General features: G+C 51.9%; 1 protein-coding gene across 1 annotated transcript; it reads left to right on the top strand.

Annotated features, from left to right (window-relative positions):
- The first annotated feature begins 9215 nt into the window (after window positions 1–9215).
- LOC137675050 (perilipin-3-like) lies at window positions 9216–18778 on the top strand. Its single transcript, XM_068420939.1, has 10 exons — window positions 9216–9228; window positions 14307–14383; window positions 14882–15077; window positions 15705–15787; window positions 16128–16202; window positions 16851–16976; window positions 17094–17190; window positions 17616–17815; window positions 18001–18129; window positions 18221–18778. Exons 1-10 carry the CDS (start codon window positions 9216–9218, stop codon window positions 18776–18778), a joined length of 1554 nt encoding a protein of 517 aa, XP_068277040.1.
- The last annotated feature ends 574 nt before the right edge of the window (window positions 18779–19352 follow it).

Raw genomic sequence — 19352 nt, 5'->3', positions numbered from 1 at the left:
CCCACTGTGAGCCTAACGGCTTTGGTTGTGCTCATGCCTCTCTGCCGCCTCGCGGGCGGGCGGCGCGCGCCAACTGTATCTCGCGCCACAATTGAAAAGCTCCCTCGGCTCTCGCGGGGGGGCGCCCCCCCCCCAGAGGCCCAAGTCTCGCGCGATCATGCAAATCAGAGCGGGGTTGGGGGGCGGGAGGTCTTAAAGGGGCCGTCGGCAACCAGTGGCGCCCACCGTCTCACCGGCGGGGACACACACACAGAGCCCCCCGCCCATCGCGCCACGGAGGGCACCGACGGCCCCGCGACCCGCACATTCAGCCCAGGGTGGGCGGGATCGCTTTCGTTCCGACCTCGGAAAAAAGCTGGGGGTGTCAGCGGCTCCCGCCGCCCCTGGCCCAGGCGCCGCCAGCCCCGGCCGCATCTGCCCCGAAAGCCAAGCGGGGCGATGCCGGTCCGTGCCCCGCCCCGTCCCCGCTGCTCCCCGTCCCCGCCGGTCACAGCCCCCCCTCCCGCGGTCCCGCTTCGGGAGCGGGGGGGTCGGTCCCGCTGCCAAAGCCCCCGAGCGATGCGTCCCGCCAACCGGCACCGGAGCGCTCACTCCCCGGGGAGACCCTCCCCGAGCCGGGGCGGGGGGAGCAGCGGACCCGCGCACCGTGCCCCGGCAGCTGTCACCGGCCCGGGCGCCGCTCCCCGCAAAGCCCCCGGCACGGACACGGCGCCATCCTCCCCCTCCCGGTGCCACCGGCCGCTCCCTGCCCCGCGGCGGGATGGGGCTGGGGGCGGCCCGGCGGGACTCACCGGCGTGGCGGTGCTGGAGGCCGGTGCCGCGCTGCGCCCCGCGGCCGCCGCCCGCGCTCTCCGCGGGCTTTGGAGTTTGGCGCGGAAAAGCCCCGTGCGCGGCGGGCGCGCGCCCATTGGCCGCCGCTGGCGGGAACGGGCGGGCGGGGCGGGGCCGCCGCCGCCTCCCGGGAGCGGGGCGGGGGGGGGAACGGACCCGCTGGAACCGGCGCTCCCCGGGGACGGCACCGGGGATCCCCGGCGAGCAGCTCGGCCCGGCGCCCCCCGCTCCGCCGCCGGGCGAGCCCCTCGCTCTTCGGGGCCGCGGCCATGGTGCCGGTTATCGTTCTAAAAAACCGGGGCACGGCGAGCCCTGCGAGCCCTGCGGGAGAGGAGAGCCGAGGGAGCCCCGCTCTAACAGCCCCGCTCCTAATGCACCCCCTCACCCGAGGGGTCCCGTCCCCCCAGGGAGCTCCAGGCCCTGCCGTGATGCGAATAATCGGAATAACCTGAATAAACTGAATAATCCGAATAACCCGAATAATCCGTGAGAGGCCTCTAACCCCCCAGGCCGCTAGCTCCCGCTCGCTTCTGGGGCTTGGGTACAGCCCCGCTCCTGAAAACATGGCCTGGGTGACCCGGCAAGGCCGCGAGCGTGGCTGCGTGAGCTGACAAAAAGGGCTGGTCCGGGAGGATGTTTTTTCCCCCCAAAACTACTAATGCTACGAGGAAATTAAAAACGATAAAGTTTCCTTAATACGGTCATCGGATGGAGTAAACTGTAAGCAGGGGGTTACCAAGTGATTTCTGAGAAGAATCAGCTTCAGAAGAAGGATAAAAGCGTGAAAATCGGTGGCTGGGGGGGGGAGATCACGGGGTGGGAAAGAGAAATGGCGGCGGGTTTGGCGCTGCCAGAACAGCTCCACCGCCACGGCGACGTGCCGAGGCCCCGCAGAGCCGCCGTCCTGCCTCTGCGGACAAAGAGAACACGAGGCGCCGCGAAGAGAAATGCAGAACGGTATTTCCCGTGTTACACCCCCCGCGCCCGCAGCGCTAACCTCTCACATCCATCTATTAAAACCCACAAAATCAGAGGGACGCAGCACCCACACGCGCCCCCCCCGCTTTGCAGCCCGCTGCAGAGAGGGCGTACGGCGCGCACGAGCCTCCTCAGCTGCCCCTTCCTCACTCCCCTCCTTTCTCAGGGTCTGTTGGGGATCCCACACAGATCACAGGTTGAAAGTCCCCGGCCTGGGTTTAGGTTCGGACCAAAGGTTAGGCCTGTGTCAGTGCACAAAAGCCTTGAGTCTGACCCGCGACCCGCAGCAGTCAGGCTGCATTTCCTCCCAGATCTGAAGGCTTTGCCTCGCCACAAAGTCGTTCTTTCCTCTTGTAGATGCACTAGAGTTTTAACCTTGACCTACCAGAGCAGCAAGCCCTTCCCACAGCCTGAGAGGGTTCTCAGACGTTACAGACCTGGCAGGGAGCAGGAGGGAAGGCTGAGTATTGGAAAAAACATTTTCACCCTTACAAGGGCAGGTCGGGTGTCTAAAGCAGCTCGGTTTTGGATCTCCTAGCCTGAAGTTCAAATCAGCGTTGCTTAACAGCCTACCTGGATCCATATTCGGTCACCCATGTAAGTCCCATTTCCAGAGGAGGGGAGAACACACATCCCTCATGACTTCCCGATGCAGGACAGTTTAATAACACACTGGCACTACTCTCTTTCAGACTTTTTTTTCCAGCATCACTCACATCTCTATAGAAGTGCCATGAGAAGGTCAAAAAAAGCCACTTGACCCTTCTTCCCTCGAGTCCTCTGTGTGCCATTAAGCTGATGTACAAGGATTGTGTATTTGAACAGTTAACTATTCGTGTCACCTTTTTGACACTCAGATGCTAAACATGTTTCTGACAGCACCTTCTTGCCTGGCATTTGACCCTCCCATATGCCCCATTAGGGTCCCAACTCACGTCCATTTAAGAATTATATATACCTGTATCCAAGTACCCCTCCGTCCTTTTACCCTCAGCAGTTCCCATCACAGCACAGGGAACACAGTCTTACTGTAAGACAGGGACTGTTCAAGGAAAAGGCTCCGGCCAGTCGCTGTGTATGACTAGTAGCACCCCGAGAACCATCCGAGTCAGAAAACAAGCAGCCCACTTTCTAGAGAAACTTTTACTCATTCAGTGAATCCACATGCTGCAAAAACTGTGCTGCATCCTACACACTGCTCAGTTGGGTCTACAAAGCCCTTAAAATAAGGCTCAGTTCTAGATCGTTCTAGCAGTGGAACACTGATTTCATTAGAGGTTAAATTATATATGCTCTCCTTTTAAGGTCCTCTCTTCTAGTAAAACAAGAACGTTGTCAAAGTAACTTACAGAGAACTTGGTGTCAGTGAGATAAAGCCCTGGGAGCTTCAGGTTTCCACAGAACAAATAACATGACTTGCTTATATTGCAGTTATCTAAGAGGCTGATGAGTTTTAGTTTCCTCCCTTTCAGATTCTTTGAGGCATTTCTTTTCTTTGGAGTTACAATTCTGATTGAAAACACTGTTCTGCCATCTGGTAAATGCCCCATGCTGTGAGGAAACAATATCTCGGTCCCCCCGCCAGCAGGGATAGCCAGTTCCGTTTATGAAATCTTCAAGCATTGTTGAATTCATTTGCACAAAGCTGCAGTTAGCACCACAAAGCTCTAACAGTCTCGCAGCGCGTGGAAATACCGTTCAAAGTGAAGTTATGGCACAATGGTTTAGGAAAACCAAAGTCCAGGCGGGTACATGAGAACTACGAGCTGATAAACATCATTAAAACAAGACTTGGATGGAGCAGAATTGATAGCTGGTCTTATCAATTCCAAGGGGGGCAAATTTCTCCTTGGGTGGGCAGCCCAGTCTCCCCGTTACAGTCACCATGACTCAGAGTCCGTCCCTTACAATGCCTTCACAGCCCCTTCTGGGAAAAATAGCAGGGGGGCTGGTCCCATAAAACCACAAGAAGCATCACAAGAGGTACAGACACCCTCAATGTTTAAAAGGCTCATGGTAACAGCAGGGTGCTTAGCTTGCTGGGTTCAGGAACGTGCACCTTTGACTTCTCCTCTCTAACCGCCCGGGCTCCCCTCCACACCCACCAGAGGCCACGTCTGCTTTGTCCGAGGGACTTGCTGTGGCTCCAAAATCATCCCAGCTCTAGAGAAGATGGAGCTATAGAGAAGCTATGGAGGAGCAGCCATATGTGGCTATAGGGAAGATCTCTTCCAAATCATGAAGGACACACGCAAGAGAGACCATTCTACCTGACACAGGTGGAAAAAAATGCCAAGAACAGCAGGGCCTGTGTGTAAGGTCAAGCAGTCTCAGCAGGTGTGTTGAAGTTTCCACACGCACTGGGATGACACAGAGTCATGTTGCATCCAGCAACAAGAACTCACCAGGCTTCATGTTCCTCCCCCTCCATGCAAGGCTCTTTGGTGACGGAAGCTGAACAAGAAGCAGTTTCTCTCTGCTGCTTCAGCAGAGAGGCTCTGTGATTCTTCAGACTTCTCTAGGGAAAAACTTATTTGCCCTTGGTGAAATCACCGTCTGCACAATGGATATTGACAAGAGGTTGAGCAAATACATTTAAAATGTGTTATTTACTTAGCACTCAGTTGTTCTCTATGAGAACTTCACCACTTCTCGGAAGACCAAAATGAAGAGATGATGCTGCAGTCCAGGACAAATGTTGCCCTCCTTAATGCTCCTACACTTCCTAAAATAACCTGGGTCAGGCTAGGCAAACCCCAAGACTGATTTTACATTATTATGTAAACGAAGCGGGTGTTTCTGATTACTGGGGAAGCAAGAGTAGGGGTCTCAGCAACGGCCTGAGATGGAGAGGACACACTTAGCAGGCCCTGATGACATCCACTCTCTCATCTATCAAAAAACCACCAGCATTACATTAACCCACCCCACCTCTACCTAAGGCATGAGGCAAGAGTGCAGGGAGGAACCGTCGGGTGTGTAGAAAACCAGCCTGAAGCCTGAAAACCAGCCGAAAGGTGAACTGGAAGACTGGGAGAGCAGCCAAGAACCCATCATGCTGTTCCCTGCAGTGAGGGCAAAGCCGACTGGGGCTCAGGGCAGGAACCTGCCTGAGCTGCCGCCGCCTGCCCTCCTGCTAGGGTAGGCGAGCTGCTGGAAGGGACCAGGAGCTGGGAAACCCTCCGGGTGAGGTGGGCAGCCAGGCAGCAGGAGAGAGGCAAGTCCTGTATCTGCTGATGCAGGGTGAGGGCAGCAGAGAGCTGCAGCACACCCGGAACTAGGAAAGTGCTTTGAAGGCTTGGAGAGAGACCAAGGGGGTTGGTTGGGAGGCAAGAGCTGGGCTGAAGCTTTTGATACCTCGCTGGAGAATTGTTTTCAGAAGTCCAGAGCACTTTGAAGGCCGTTGCCTTTGGAGATGGTCATGCAAAGTCTGGTGAAAGAGACTAACAGGTAGCATAGGACAGGATCCAGCAAGGAGTCTTCTGCCATGGCCCTGCCTCCGTCACTCTGCTCTGGATCCAGACACCCAGAGCTGCAGGATCATCTCAAGGACACCCAATGTTCCTTCAGACTGTGGCTGCTGTGAGGAGCACCAACAACTGCTGCAGCTGACAGGAAGCTGGAGCGTTAGAGGGACAGAGTGCTTTGAGTTGATGTGACCAGCTAAAACTACTTCTGCCACTGCTACCACAAAGACCACTCACTCCTTGTGAGGGGAAGTGGTGGAGGAGAGGAAGACAGGAACATGAGAAAGCAGAGTCTCCGGGCAGTGGAGACATGGGGCTGGCAGCAAATATCTTGTGGACTTTGCACAGCAACGAATGGCAAAGACCACAGGCTGACACGTCCCCTCAGTGGGCTCCAGACAACACTGCGCTGCAGCTCCTAAAAGAGGGACACCTGAGCTCAGCAGTACAGAGCTGCTCAAGCAGCCTGCTGGAAGCCCAAGGGCTTTCCTTGACTTAACTGAGGGACACAAACCAAAGCAATGCATGCCTCACCCTTGAATCATCTTTTCCCGTGCCTGTGTCTGCCCTGGGCAAGGTGACCATGGCATCGTGGCAGGTTACTAATGGAGTAAATGCCATGGAAGATCAACGAGATCATTTCCGTTGCAGGAGGTGAACACTTGCAGATGGGGCACTTCAGTGTCACATGTGGCCTCTGGTCCCCAAAGGGACGATGTTGAGCTGTGACGCACCACAGAGCACGGAAAGGAATTGAGCCTAACACTGGGGACGCAACGTAAGGGCCTGATCCTCCAAACCCTCCACATACCTGCATGCTTTCCTCTCAACAGAAATCCAAACAGGACTGGGACAACTGGGAAGCACGTAGCTGGAGAGGCCTCGTCCACACACAGACCCCACATGCAGCTGAAGCGAGAGCTGTAAGCTGGCAGCAGGGCTGCAGAGGAGCAGGGTTTCCTGGCTGCCAACAGGCACCAGCGACGGGGCTTACGCCTGGGGATCACCAGAAGGATTCTGCCCGTGTCTGGATGATGCAGCATTTGCACAAGGCCGCAGTTCCTGATGCGATGCTGCCTTTGTGGGAAGCGCTGCCCAGCGCCACAGGGCTCATTCACTCCAGCCAACACAACTCCCTTTCTCTTCCCCAAACACGTTCCTCTGCTTCCTCCTACGCCCTTCCCACGCCCACCAAACTTCTTAGAACTGATTTTACCTCAGCTTCACGTACGTGGCGTTTATACAGTAACAAGGATCACAGAAATGGTCATGCAAACCTTTGCTCTGAAATTACAATCTCCACATTTTCAGTGCTCTGACATAGGGGCTCCAAGCATTGGTATCGTGACCCAGTATCTAAAGCTACACTTTAGATATTAAACACTGCCTCATTAATTATAATTACTGATGTTATCCCACGCAAACCACTTGCCACTACTGCTCACATTTGTCTGTGCCACGTTACAAGCCACATGAAGGCGTATCATGCACACAGTGCTGGTTTACCCACTTAGGTGATGAAATATAACCTGCCTCATGAGACTTTCACCATCACCACAACTGGCCTGGCCTACTCAAGAACTTCACCCCCATGAACTGACAATTTGCTTCATCGACACTGTACCTGAGGACGCAGCCACTGTCCACATACAGGCCAACATTCAGAGAAACACAGGACTAATTTCTTGATTCCTGGTTCCTGCAAAAAAAAAAAACCCAAACCATTTGATCAGATCTTCAGAGGACAGACAAGAACAGCCATCCTTTCCCCTACACACATCACGACCTATAAAAGCCACCATGTGACGCCTGCTAATCAGCTTCAGTTTTAGTACAAGACGTTGAACACTTCAAACCTGCAATTTACCCTGGGAAGGGAACGAGATCAAAGGAGGGACCGTGCACTCCCAGGGAGTTTGTTCGACGAAAGGTTCCCAGGTGATGCTAGAAAATGAAGCTTATGTCACACGAACAAACGCAAAAAAAGTCTTCTCAGCCGTGCACGTGGTAAAACAAGAGGCAAAAGCCACAGTTTGTAGGTGGGGAAGTTCAGAGTGGACATTAGGAATTGCTTCTTCATCAGCAGCATAATGCAATACCAGATCCAACACCCAGAGAGGCTGTGGGAGGTCTCCATCCGTGGGAGTTTTTCCAAGGCTCAGCTAGACCAAGCCCACAGCTGCCCTGACCTGGCATTGCTAATAGTCCTGGTTGAACTACCTGAGCTCACGAGGTCTTTTCAGCCAATGACTCTGTGATAAGTCTGACTCAAGGAAGGAGGGGGATTCCTTTTAACCTCAAAGCTGAGAAGTGATAATTGTCTACATTTTTGTCAGCTTAACAGCACATTTTCAAAGACTACTGACAACCTCCTGCTCCCGCTGCCTTCATGGCTTTCTGTGGGCAATACAGAAATGAGAACCAAGGTCTCCTGCATTCACCAGCCAAAACCAAGATGACTCAATCAGTTTAATAGCTTTAGAAGACTTCAGATAATTCTTACCTGTGCCTCAGTTTCCTCCCCCACTGATCTTGAAAACAGACAACAGGAAGCATAATTGATGGTTTCAAACCAGGCTTTGAGATCTGAAGATGAAAAAGTACAAATGGAAAAGCAAAGCATTAACTAACATTTTTATTATTTGTTATTGCTATTAAAGAGCCCAAACCTCCCCCAGCCAGGCTCAGAGTCCTGCACTGCTGGGCTCTCTGCAAGTATAAAAATAAAAGGCAATCCCTATCTTGAAAATCACAGCAAACTTGAGAAGCAGCATGTTTCACCATCACGTATTTGCTGTAGCCAGGCAAGGGCTGAGAGCAGGAGAACATGTCGTACTCCTTGGGTAGTTACAGCACCCTTGCTGCAGGGTAGGAGAGATTTGCCAAGAAAACATCACAGCTGAGTGATGTTTTCACATCACAGACCCCATGTCCTGCTTCTCTGGGGCTTCTTGACAATATCTTTGAAGCCATGGAGCAGCCCAAGAGCAGGCGTTGGCATGCTCAGCCCCACCACCCATGCAGGGACCCATGGTTGGACTTTCCAACCATGCCACTGGCTGGTCACGCAGCTGCTCTGTGGAAAAAGCCAAGCACAAGCTGCCTGCTGGCGCTGGCTGAGCTGGCGTGGGCCAACCTGGGGAACAGGTCCTCTGAGCTGGGGAACAGGGGCTGAGCTCAGGGCCCAGCACCCTCTTTCCAAGCAGCTCCGGTGCTATGGCTAAACCCAGGCTGAGGACATTTCACATCCCCACCGTGGATGGCGGGCAAGGCCCACGCTTGAATCCACGTCCCCAGCAGCACGGATGCACCTTCGTGAGCAGGTCTCTGCTAGAGGGTTTGCAGGAATAGCTTGATCTCTGCCCAGGCCTTTCTTGGCTCCCAGAAGCGAGCGTGTGGGCCAACGTGGTGGCAAGCAGGCTCGTCCAGCTCGGAGACTGAGCCAAACGGGCGTGCAAGGGCATGGGAACAGGAGCAGTGCCTGCAGGCTGATGGGCTGAGCCCATTTCGCAACCGCGGGGCAGATCCCCGTAGACTTCCAGCACCCGCGTCCCCCAGCACCCTGCCATGGTGGGGGGTGCACCCCTGTCCACAGCTGCTGTGGGGCAACGTGTCCCACGGCATGGCCCTGAGGCCAAAGCGCTGGGGGATGGATGCCCTCCATAGGGGCCCCTGAGACGCCCCAGCAGGTATGTCCCTCTTGGAGGGGACACACAGCAGCACCCCCACCCCACGGCCATGAGGTCCCCAGGCCCCTCACCTGTCTCCCTCACCCCGCCCCACACACACCTCCCACCCCTCGCTCTCCCATCTGCTCCCCATTGGCCAGGCCAGCACCTTGCAGTGCTGCTCCCCATTGGCTCCCTCAGCTGCTCGTCGGGCCCTTGGGGTATTTATGAGGGCGAGGCCCAACAGTCCCTGTCCTGTTGGTGCTGGGGCATGGAGGAGGCAGGTAAGGCAGGGCTGGCGGGGCGGCGTTGATGGGGTTTGTGGCTTGGCTTGGGGCTGGGGGCTCCCCGAGGTTGCCCCTCGCCTCGGGTGGCTCTTTGCAGCCCTCCCAGGGGTGGAGGGTGGAGGCTGGGCTCGGAAATGGCTCCATGCCTGGAGCCCTTGGCTCCTGGCCCTGGGGAGCACTGAGGCTAAAACGTACCCGCTGAGGGACTGTGCTCCCCCAGCTCTGCCCACGGGGCCCTTCCAGCTCCCTGGGAAAGCCCAGAGCTGTGTGCTGGGGCTCTGCTGCTTTCCCCCATCTGTGGGTGGGGGTGTCTTGGCTTTTTGAGGCCAAAAGTGACATCTTACAGTGTCACGCTGCATCTCGTGCCTTGGGGAAGAGCTAAAAGGCTTCAAATCCTTCCCTAAAGCCTTATTCCCAGCCCTGAGATGGCTGCTTGGTAACACTGTGGGTCTCTGATCTGTGATGGAGCAGCTTTGGGTCTGAAGGCTCTTTTCTGCTTATCATCTGGTGAAGATCAAAGCTGTGCGAGAGGGTCCACAGGAGGTGGCTCTCCCGCCCAGCCACGAAGGGACAGCATGTGATGTGCACCCTGGCCATCACCCTGTGTTGACGGTGGGAGAAGCAGTAGGTGCCTCAGGAGGCAGAAGGATCAGCTGGGCATTCCCTTCCTGTGACGGTGCTGCCAGACCTGCCTCCAGCTATTTCACATGATCATTTGGTGTAGGCACGATAATAGCGTTAACCAAGGGGGGCCTGAGCGACGAGGTAACTTCTTTTGGCTGCAGCCATGCACGGCTCTGCCAGCTTGCAGGAGGGAGCACTTGGCAAACGAGCTGAGTGTTTCTCAAGACTGACAGGGTTCTTAAATGTGGTCATGACTACCTGAAACTGTGTATGGCTGTGAAGGACTTCAATTACTAAAGCTGGTTCTGCTGCAACTTCCAGATGAAAATGTATGCTAAAGAGCAAGCAGCTTGCTCTGCAAGTTACAGCTTCTGCCTGAAACTGAGAGGTCTGTCCTCATGGAAAAATGGGTAAATGGAAAGTACTAGAAAGCCAAGAAATTGTTTTAATTAAACTCCCTCCCTTCTTTCCTAAAATCTCCAAATTCTAGTAGCTTGGACAGCTTTAAACACTCACCATCCCAAGGAGTTACTGACCTCGTACTGGCCACTGGCTGTGGTGCTTAATTTCTGTTGGAAGCGTGTGTAGGGAAAACCCTGCTCCCATCTGCAGAAGTGGCTTTAATCTTTGCGGCTCCCTGATGCTGGTGGCTTTTCCAGAAAGGTTAGATGGGCACCTCTGCCCGCAATTCGGATGCTAATGTCCCAAGGTCAAAGCTGAAAATCATCTGATCCTCCTCCTAAAACTAACTCTGCCCTCGGAGCACTGGAGTCCCTGTCTCTGGAGGTGTTTAAGAAAAGACCGGACATGGCACTTAGTGCCCTGGTCTAGTTGACAGGGTGGTGTCAGGGCAACGGTTGGACTCGATGATCCCAGAGGGCTCTTCCAACCTCATTGATTCTGTGGTTGTGGGCAGTGCTGTCTGCAGCAGACATCCCGTGACCCAGTTCTGCCGACTGCATTTATGGTAACTGGGGTATCAGCGGTGAATCTTGAAAAGAATGTAAGTGCTTTAACCACAAATTCATACCTCTGCCCTGATTAGCCTTCCCTGCTCATATCTAAAGCACTAAACTTAGCTTTGTTTTCCTAAATGGTCATTAAGGAATCGCCAGTTAAGCTATTGAACCAGGCACGCTAGCTATGGCTCAATCTGTCTTCCCAAGGTAAAACACTTTTGGAAGGGAGAAAAGGTTCCTGAACAGCAAGAACCCACCTCTCTGTGTGCGAGACAACATAACAGCAAGGCTGTCTTCATCGGGCAGAGCTTTCCACCGGAAAAATAAAAACCTTACACAAGTTACAGAGTAGCTTTACATACGCTGGTCACCGTCAGAGCGACAGCGATCAAGGGAGGTGCTCACCCCAGCAGGAAAGTGTGTGCTCTCCTGCCAGGCTAGGACGTCGCGCTGGAGAGGCAGGGAGAGCGGAGAGCGCCTTGGCACTGCTGGTGCCATCGCCCTTGCGGCTTCACCGAGTTCAGACTCGTGCCCAGTTGGGCAATGACCAGCAGTCGAGCTGTCGTGCCACGCAAGAAATGTGCACTGAAGAGTTTCATCTTTCTGAAACGACCCGTTTCAAGAACTTTCTCCAGCAGTGACCTAATGTTTCTGGTGTAGCAATGGTATGAAATCATCTGATCATCATTTGCATACAAAGCAAACTGGAAGCAAAGCAAACAGTGACGCTGTTTCTGCTTTCCTGCCTGGTGGTCCCCACGCGTGGGGTCTGCCTGCTGGGACTCCCCTTTGCGACTGCCCTGGCTTCAAGCTGTGCCTTTCTCCAAAGGATTCAGAAACGACTGACCCAGAGTTGCTAAGCGCTTTCCTGCAATCTCTGAAGTGAAACAAGGGCTGCTCAGCACTTTTGCAGGGGAAAGAGAAAATAAAACCACGCTGTGGGCGCGTGAAGATTTGCCCACACCACAAATGCTGGCATTGCAACACACCCCGGTTCCTCCTCCACAGAGGAGAGCAAACCGTGTTCTAACATGACTGTGCTGCAAGGATTGTCACTGACACATTTGCATCCATAATTCAGATGGGCTCCTCGTACTTCAGAGGTTGATTCTAACCTTATACTAGTTTTTACATCAGCCAAGGAGTTACTCCTGCCTTACACTAGCAACTAGAGTCCTTGCCTCTTTCTTTGCTGCAGCGTGTCTCCGCGTGCTAACCCTGACAGCAAGGCCAGTAAGACTCTGCAGTTTGAGTTTTTCCCACCCGTATAGAAGTAAAATAACTGAACAAAGGGGCTGTTTGTAGTGGTGTTGAAATAGCTGTGCTTTGCCCTGTGACACACTGATTCAGCCTACTTGGCTTCAAAAAAACCAACAAACTTGCCCTAAAGCAGCGCAAGAGCAAACCACTAACTGAGCAAACCATGTGGACTTTGGGACTGAGGCTTTACGTTCAAGCCCTGCTTTTGTCTGGAGCGGTTTTCTACAAGTCCTGCCAGACTGATAAAGTTCAAGCTGTGTTTCTGCTGTGCTGTTCAACCGGGCAGCGCCCTGGGCAGGGTGCTTACCGGGGACGGGCAGAAGAGCGCTGGCTCTGGGCTTCTCACCTGAGAGGCTGGAGGTCCCAACTTCTGGGACAACTTTTCCTGTAGAGACGTAGCACTCTGCGTCCCTGCCTTGTGTGAATCTCACGAAGATGCTGACTAATCACACAGTTAACACAGCAATGTTTGACATCCTGGCAAGATACCTCCTGAGATGTCTCCCCTAGCTCTACCCATAGGCAGCCCAGGGCTAACAAATGCTCGTTCCACTGCTGCTTCACCAGCTCTCTGCTCCTGTTTCCACAGCGAAATAAAAACCTTACACAAGTCAAAGAACACAAGAAAGAAGACAATGGTTTCTGTCATAAATAAGATGGCAAGTTTTTTTGGGGTAGAGTCTGCCAGTGAGCCTGGAGCAGTGCTTGGCTTGGGAACCCAGTTCGTGAGGAATTTTGGTTTGAGGGTTTTCCACTGGAAAATGCCACAGCAATTCTAAGAATAGGAATTAACTGGCAAGGGAGAGGAAAGCGGACGCTGCACTGAAAAATAAATACACTGAAAACCCTGCTGTGCCTGACTAAGGCTGAGAAGTAATCCTGGATTTATCGCATGATACTGGAGTGTCCAGATACCAACCTAGGTCTATGCTGGGGAAGCCAATACACATTCAAGATCTTGCGTAATTTTTATACTTGAGTTTCTTTAATCCCGTTATGTAAAGAGAACACTTCTGAGGCTTGGTTTCAGAGGAAGTGAGGAGAGAGTTCCTGCCTAGCTGGTCAGTAGGATGGGGACCCAAGTTTCAAGGTAGCCAGCCAGAATGCTGCAGCTGTGAAACCTGGCTCACCCTTTTAGGAAAACTTCGAAGGATTTTCATGTCCTTCCCCAAGCTGTGAGACTGCGAGTGTTGCTGGAGCTGGTGGCAGTGGGGAAGTTGATATAAGTCCCCCACTACGAACACAGGCATAGTGGGACTGCTCTAAAATGACTCTCCTCTCCATGTCCTTTGCAAAGGACACTCCAGAGTGAGCCTTCAGAGGAGAGGGGCTATGAACACTGAACACTTTTTAAGAAGGTAAAATACATCTATCGCTGTTTCAGCGTCTCTGGCCCTGACACCTTTCTGGAGGGGAGCTGAAGTCCTGCCAGCCTTTTTGAATTTTTTTTTTCCCCCAAAGAGGAGAATGGATTAAGCCATTACAAAACCTATCTCTACTCCAGACAAAGTGGGGGAAATCTGAGGGCTTTTTCCCTTTAAAGGGTATTAAGCAAGTTCAGACAGTTTTTTCAAAATCAATATTTCTGGTTTTAAACTCCATTATTAAACTGTTTGAGCTTGTCACATTTTGAAAATTAAAACTAAAAAAATGACTGATACTACTGTCCTAACAAGCCCTGCTGCAGCTGCGTTTCACCAGGACTTGTTAGGACAGTAATCTGTCATGATCAAGTGAGACAACGTTCAGGGATTCCCACATCAGCCCCACTTCTGCAGGGTGCATCTTTCCTTCGAGTGTTCCAGTCCTTGGCCAGAAAAGAGCCCGTGCAGTGGGAAGCTGAACCAGAAGCACCTCTAGCAGAGAAAACGCATGACAGATAAGAGAGCTCTCACCCAGTTCTTCACTTTGAAGCCAGTCAAATGTTATCAGCAATAAAATAAGTAGGATGGTTATTTAATTTAAGGTTTCTGGCTGTTTGGGGATTGAGGGAGGTGACCGAGTACAGTCCTTGTCCTACATAAATATCTGCACATCACAAATCATGGAACCTCTCAAATATCTTCATACCCTTGCAAGAAAGATGAGTGATGCCACACTAATGATCCTAGGACGTGCTGAATGATGGATCCCAACTTTGCCCTCTGCTTTTCACCAGTTTTGCTAAGACTTTAATTCACTAAAGGAAATTAAGTTGTACTCCTGCTGTTACGCTCTTTTTTTTCCTTTCAGCTGCAGTTGAATTCGGCATGGCATCAGAAAAGACCACAAAGAAAGATCTGCTAAAGGCTGAGGAACAGCAGCAAGCGGTAGGTGTGAGGGCAGCCAGTACTTCAACATGCAACAGTTAAACTACCTGCTGACAGATACGCTGGTAGACTAACTTCTGTCAGCACCTCAGAACCAGGGAGTAGCAGAAAGATTAACCACATGAAGCTGTGGCTAAATCTAAACTCGGTTAATACAGAAGGTAACTTTTGTTGCTCGAGACAAAACTTCAAGGCTGGCTGAAGTAATGCAAGTAATTCTGAAACGTGAGCTGTTACAGGTCTGATTTCCACATCTGGGTTTGGTGCTGAAACCCGGTGTGACACAGAATCCATGAGCCCAGAGCTCAAACTTTTAATCTTGGCTTGTCACTGACTTGCTAGGGGTCTTTGGATGAGTCCCTTCAATGCTGAGTTTAAGAGGGGTGAGGAGATGGACTGGATGTCCTCTTAGGACCCTTCTGGATAGACACACGGCTTGTATTCGCTCACCAGCTTGAGGCTGGGTCTCCAATGTCACTTGTTTCTCTTGGGTTTTAGAGCGCTGTCAGTCGGGTGACCAGCTTGCCCTTGCTCAACTCCGCATTCAACCTGGTCTCCTCTGCCTACAACCATACCAAGGAGACTCATCCTTACCTCAGTGGTGTCTGCAGTGTGGCTGAGACTGTGGCTGCTGTCGCAGTAGGTAGCGTGGTTGGTGGGGCACAGCCCATCCTGAACCAACTCGAGCCACAAAGTAAGTGAAGTCACTGGAATGACCCTTTCTATGCAGAGGAATAGGTGGGGAGGGGTTTCATGTGCCTGTTGGGTGATATCCACCTCCTATAGCACATTATTCTAGTTAATTGTGGCACTGAGTCTTCCACTCAGCAGTTCCCAGCTGCTCAATGAACTCACTGAATTCCATGAACATGAAACTGTTACTAGTAGAAGAAAAGTTTGGCCTCATCTGTGGTTTCTTTAAGTTGCTAAGCAAAAACTCCCTGCTTTTTCTCTGTCACTCCAAGTTATGAGCATCCCAACTGGTAGCAGCAGTGTCCATCTTGGATATAGCTCAGTCTGTCTCATCCCAACATTTTTCAACCCTTTAAGCCAATCGCCCTACCCATCAGGGGCAAGAATTGTGCCCCAAGTGGAGCAATGTGCTGCCAGTAGGTAGGAAACTGGGAAGGGAAAATGGAGACTTCTTTGAACCTACCAAACTGTAGGGTTTGTTCACTTTGTGCACATACACACATACCAGCCCAGAACAGTGATGGGTTTTTTTGGCTTGCTTTCACGAGTGTGTCCTGAATTGGCCATTGTAGGGTCAAAAACCCCTCTCCAAACTGAAGAATAAACTGGTACCTGTTGTCTTGTCTAGTTGCACTTGTAAATGAATACGCCTGTAAAGGATTGGATCAACTGGAGGAGAACTTGCCTTTTCTTCAACAGCCAGCAGATAAGGTAAAGTAAAGGCTTTTCCTGGGGAAGCCATGACTTGATCTCTTGCTTGATGGAATTGTTACAGGTACAGAAGAATATGGGGAAATAAACTTCAGCAGCACTGTTTTGTCATGTCAGTTCCTGACATGAGCTAGAGGAGGCACTGCTAGCTGATGAAAGCTGGAGATACACCTTCAGCATGTGGAAAGGAAGATGTCCACGTAAATATAGGTGTACTTGACTTCCCCAGCTCCCCCACAAGACGGAAAGCACAATTTAGCCATATGGACAAGCTATTTCAGGGTGGGAAAACCTATTTCAGAAAAAAAAAAGTATCTTTCTCTGCCTCTCCCTCTTGTAGGTAATCTCGGACACCAAGCAGCTGGTTTCCACCAAAGTGACATCTGCTATGAATGCTGCCTGTGAGGCAAAAGAAGCAATGGCTGATAAAGTCACTGAAGCTGTGGACCTCACTAAAAATGTTGTTGGGGACAGCGTCAAGCTGACTAGGTCAGTGGTCACCTCCACTGTTAACAGTGCCGTGGAGGCCGCCCAAGGTGCCAAGGACCTTGTGACTAACAAGGTGGCTGAAGCAGTGGACCTCACTAAACACATGGTGGAGGACAGCGTTGGACTGACCAAATCTGCAGTTGCTTCTACTATTGTCAACGCTGTGGAGGCTGCCCAGGGTGCCAAGGACCTTGTGACTAACAAGGTGACAGAGGCAGTGGACGTCAGTAAACACATGGTGGAGGACAGCGTTGGACTGACCAAGTCTACAGTTGCTTCTACTATTGTCAATGCTGCAGAGGCTGCCCAAGGAGCCAAGGACCTTGTGACTAACAAGGTGGCTGAAGCAGTGGACCTCAGTAAACACATTGTGGAGGACAGTGTTGGACTGACCAAGTCTGCAGTTGCTTCTACTATTGTCAATGCTGTGGAGGCTGCCCAGGGTGCCAAGGACCTTGTGACTAACAAGGTGACAGGGGCAGTGGATCTCACGAAGCACATTGTGGAGGACAGTGTTGGACTGACCAAGTCTGCAGTTACTTCTACTATTACTGCTGCTGTCGGGGCTGCCCAGGGTGCAAAGGATCTTGTGACCAACACAGTGACTGAAGCAGTGGACCTCACCAAAGGGGCTGTTCAGGATGGTGTTGAGAAGACCAAATCAATGGTCACTTCTACAGTCAATACAGCTCTGGGTGCTGCATATGGCACCATAACTAGCAAAATAAATACAGCCTTGGAGCAGAGCAGAGAGGCTATCCAGGAGGGTGTGGAGATGACCAATTCAGTGGTGACCAACAGCATAAGCAAAGCCAAGGCAGTGAGCCAAGCAATGGCAGGTGGTGTGGAATCTGTCCTGGGTATATCAGAAGATCTGGTGGATCACTACCTCCCGATGACAGAGGAGGAACTAGGTGAGAAAACGCTTAGCTGGCGGTTGTAAATGAAAATCCTTTCCCACATGACTAGAGAGCACCTGACACTGCAAGACCCATCTTCTGAAGCAGCCAGGTAGCTCTGAATTTGTCACCAAGTTGGCTGTCTGTCAACACTGACTTGCCACATGGTATGGGACAGAGTTCAAGCATTTGCTAACTGGTCTTTGCCCATCAGCCTCAAGGCAAATAAACACGTGGGTGCGTGCTTCAACCTATCTGTCAAGTCTGCTTATCTGAAGAGAACACGTTAAGCAGGGACTAGCCTACCTGTAATATCTGAGCAACTGCAAACCTCTACTGTTTACACAGCAAGCTTCAGCCTTCATGCTTGATCTTACCTCTTCCCCCCTTACAGCTGGGGGAGCGGAGCACAGCTGCATCTCTGTTCTTGTTTCCTCCAGGTAAACTGGCCACTGCTGTGCAGGGATGTGGTATGGCTTCTGTGGAGGAGCAGAAACAGCACCAGAGCTACTTTGTGCGTCTGGGTTCCCTCTCTAACAAAGTCCGCCGCCGAGCCTATCGGCACTCCCTGAACAAACTGCAGTGCGTAAAGCAAAGCACCCAGGATACTCTCTCACGACTGCAGCTGGCAATAAAACTGGTACAAACATGCTTTTTCCTTTTTCCTCCTGTCTAGTCTTCCTGCCCTACTATCCAGATGGAAGCTCTTCCTCCATCCTCCACCAGCTGCATGTCACCTTGGATCCCTCCCTGAAAGGGAAGCACTTGTGCTTCTCTGCTGGTGTGTGCTTGCCATACAGCTGTTCCTTTCCTTTGTCCCATCAGATTGAATCTGTGAAACAAGAGGTTGGCCAGAAGCTCCTGGATGGGCAGGAGAAGCTCCATCAGCTGTGGGTGGACTGGTGCCTGACCCAACCCAAAGGAAACCAAGTTAAAACTGCTTCCCAACCAGAGGTATCCCTAGCAGGGCGTATTTACTCAGGCCTCTGGTGAATGGTGTACATCTCATCTGCCAAGTAACTGAGCTCTATCTCTTTCCCAGCAGGTAGAGTCACGGACTCTAGCTATGCTGCGTATCATCACCCAGCAGCTACAACCTGTTTATGAGAACCTGAAAGCCAGCGTCCAAGGTCTCCCCAGCAACATCCAAGAAGCTGTGTATCAGGCCACTCGAAGTATCCACAAGCTCCACAGTTCTTTTTCCAATGCTATGTCTTTCCAGGACCTCTCCAGCACCACCCTGACCCAGAGCCAGGACTGTGTGACAGAAGCCCGAAGGTCCCTAGATGACCTGTTTGAGTACATAACTCAGAACACCCCTCTAAACTGGCTTGTGGGTCCCTTCAGGGCGATGGCTAAAGTGTCACAGGAGGGCAGAAAGGGGAAGAAGAAAGATATGGTGACTGCCATAAAACCACCTGTGTTGGAAAAGGCTACATCATCAAAGGAGGTGGCTAAGACACCCAAAGAACCAAAGAGAGCAAACAGGATCCCAGGGGAAGGGTGTCAAGTGCTGGAGAAGCTGGAAGAGAAGGCAGAGAAAGACCCAGGGGTGGCACTGGCTGCAAAGGAGATAATAAAAGAGACCTCAGGAGATAAATAAAAGAGACCTCAGGCGGGACTCGATGACCCCTGAGGTCTCACCAACCTGGTTGATTCTGTGATTCTGTAATAACTAATGCACCAGAGGATGATCTCTGAAAAATCCCAGCTCTTCTGGCCAGGGCTCCCTGGCTAGAACAGCACTTCAGCTTTTAATCGTGTGTCCAACTGCCAGTCGTGGCAAGAGTGTCTCCTGCTCCCTCCCGCTCCCAGGCTGAGTTTACAGCCAGATGTAGTTTACAAGGAGACTTGATGACCAAGGTGGGGTGATTCCATATCTTGATTTACTACTTTTTTCGCATCATGCTGCTGCACTGCAAGGGAAGATGGGGATCTGTACTTCAGCTTTTTAAGTCAGCCCAGCTGTACGTGTGAATGGCTAATTCTTGCTGAGACAAGTTGTAGGAAAGCAGAAGTGCTCTCAACTTACTTTTAATGTTGGATTTGGTTTTAATTCATCCAATCTGCAGAGATCTTGTGAAGATGATGCACTTGACCTTTGATACCATCTCCCTCCTTCTACAAGTTTAAAAATACACATTACAGACACAGCTTCCTTTCTGCCTCTTGTGTTT

The sequence above is a fragment of the Nyctibius grandis genome, chromosome 31, assembly GCF_013368605.1.
Source record: "Nyctibius grandis isolate bNycGra1 chromosome 31, bNycGra1.pri, whole genome shotgun sequence".
Lineage (NCBI taxonomy): Eukaryota > Metazoa > Chordata > Aves > Nyctibiiformes > Nyctibiidae > Nyctibius > Nyctibius grandis.
This window is presented reverse-complemented; position numbering and strand designations above follow the sequence as displayed.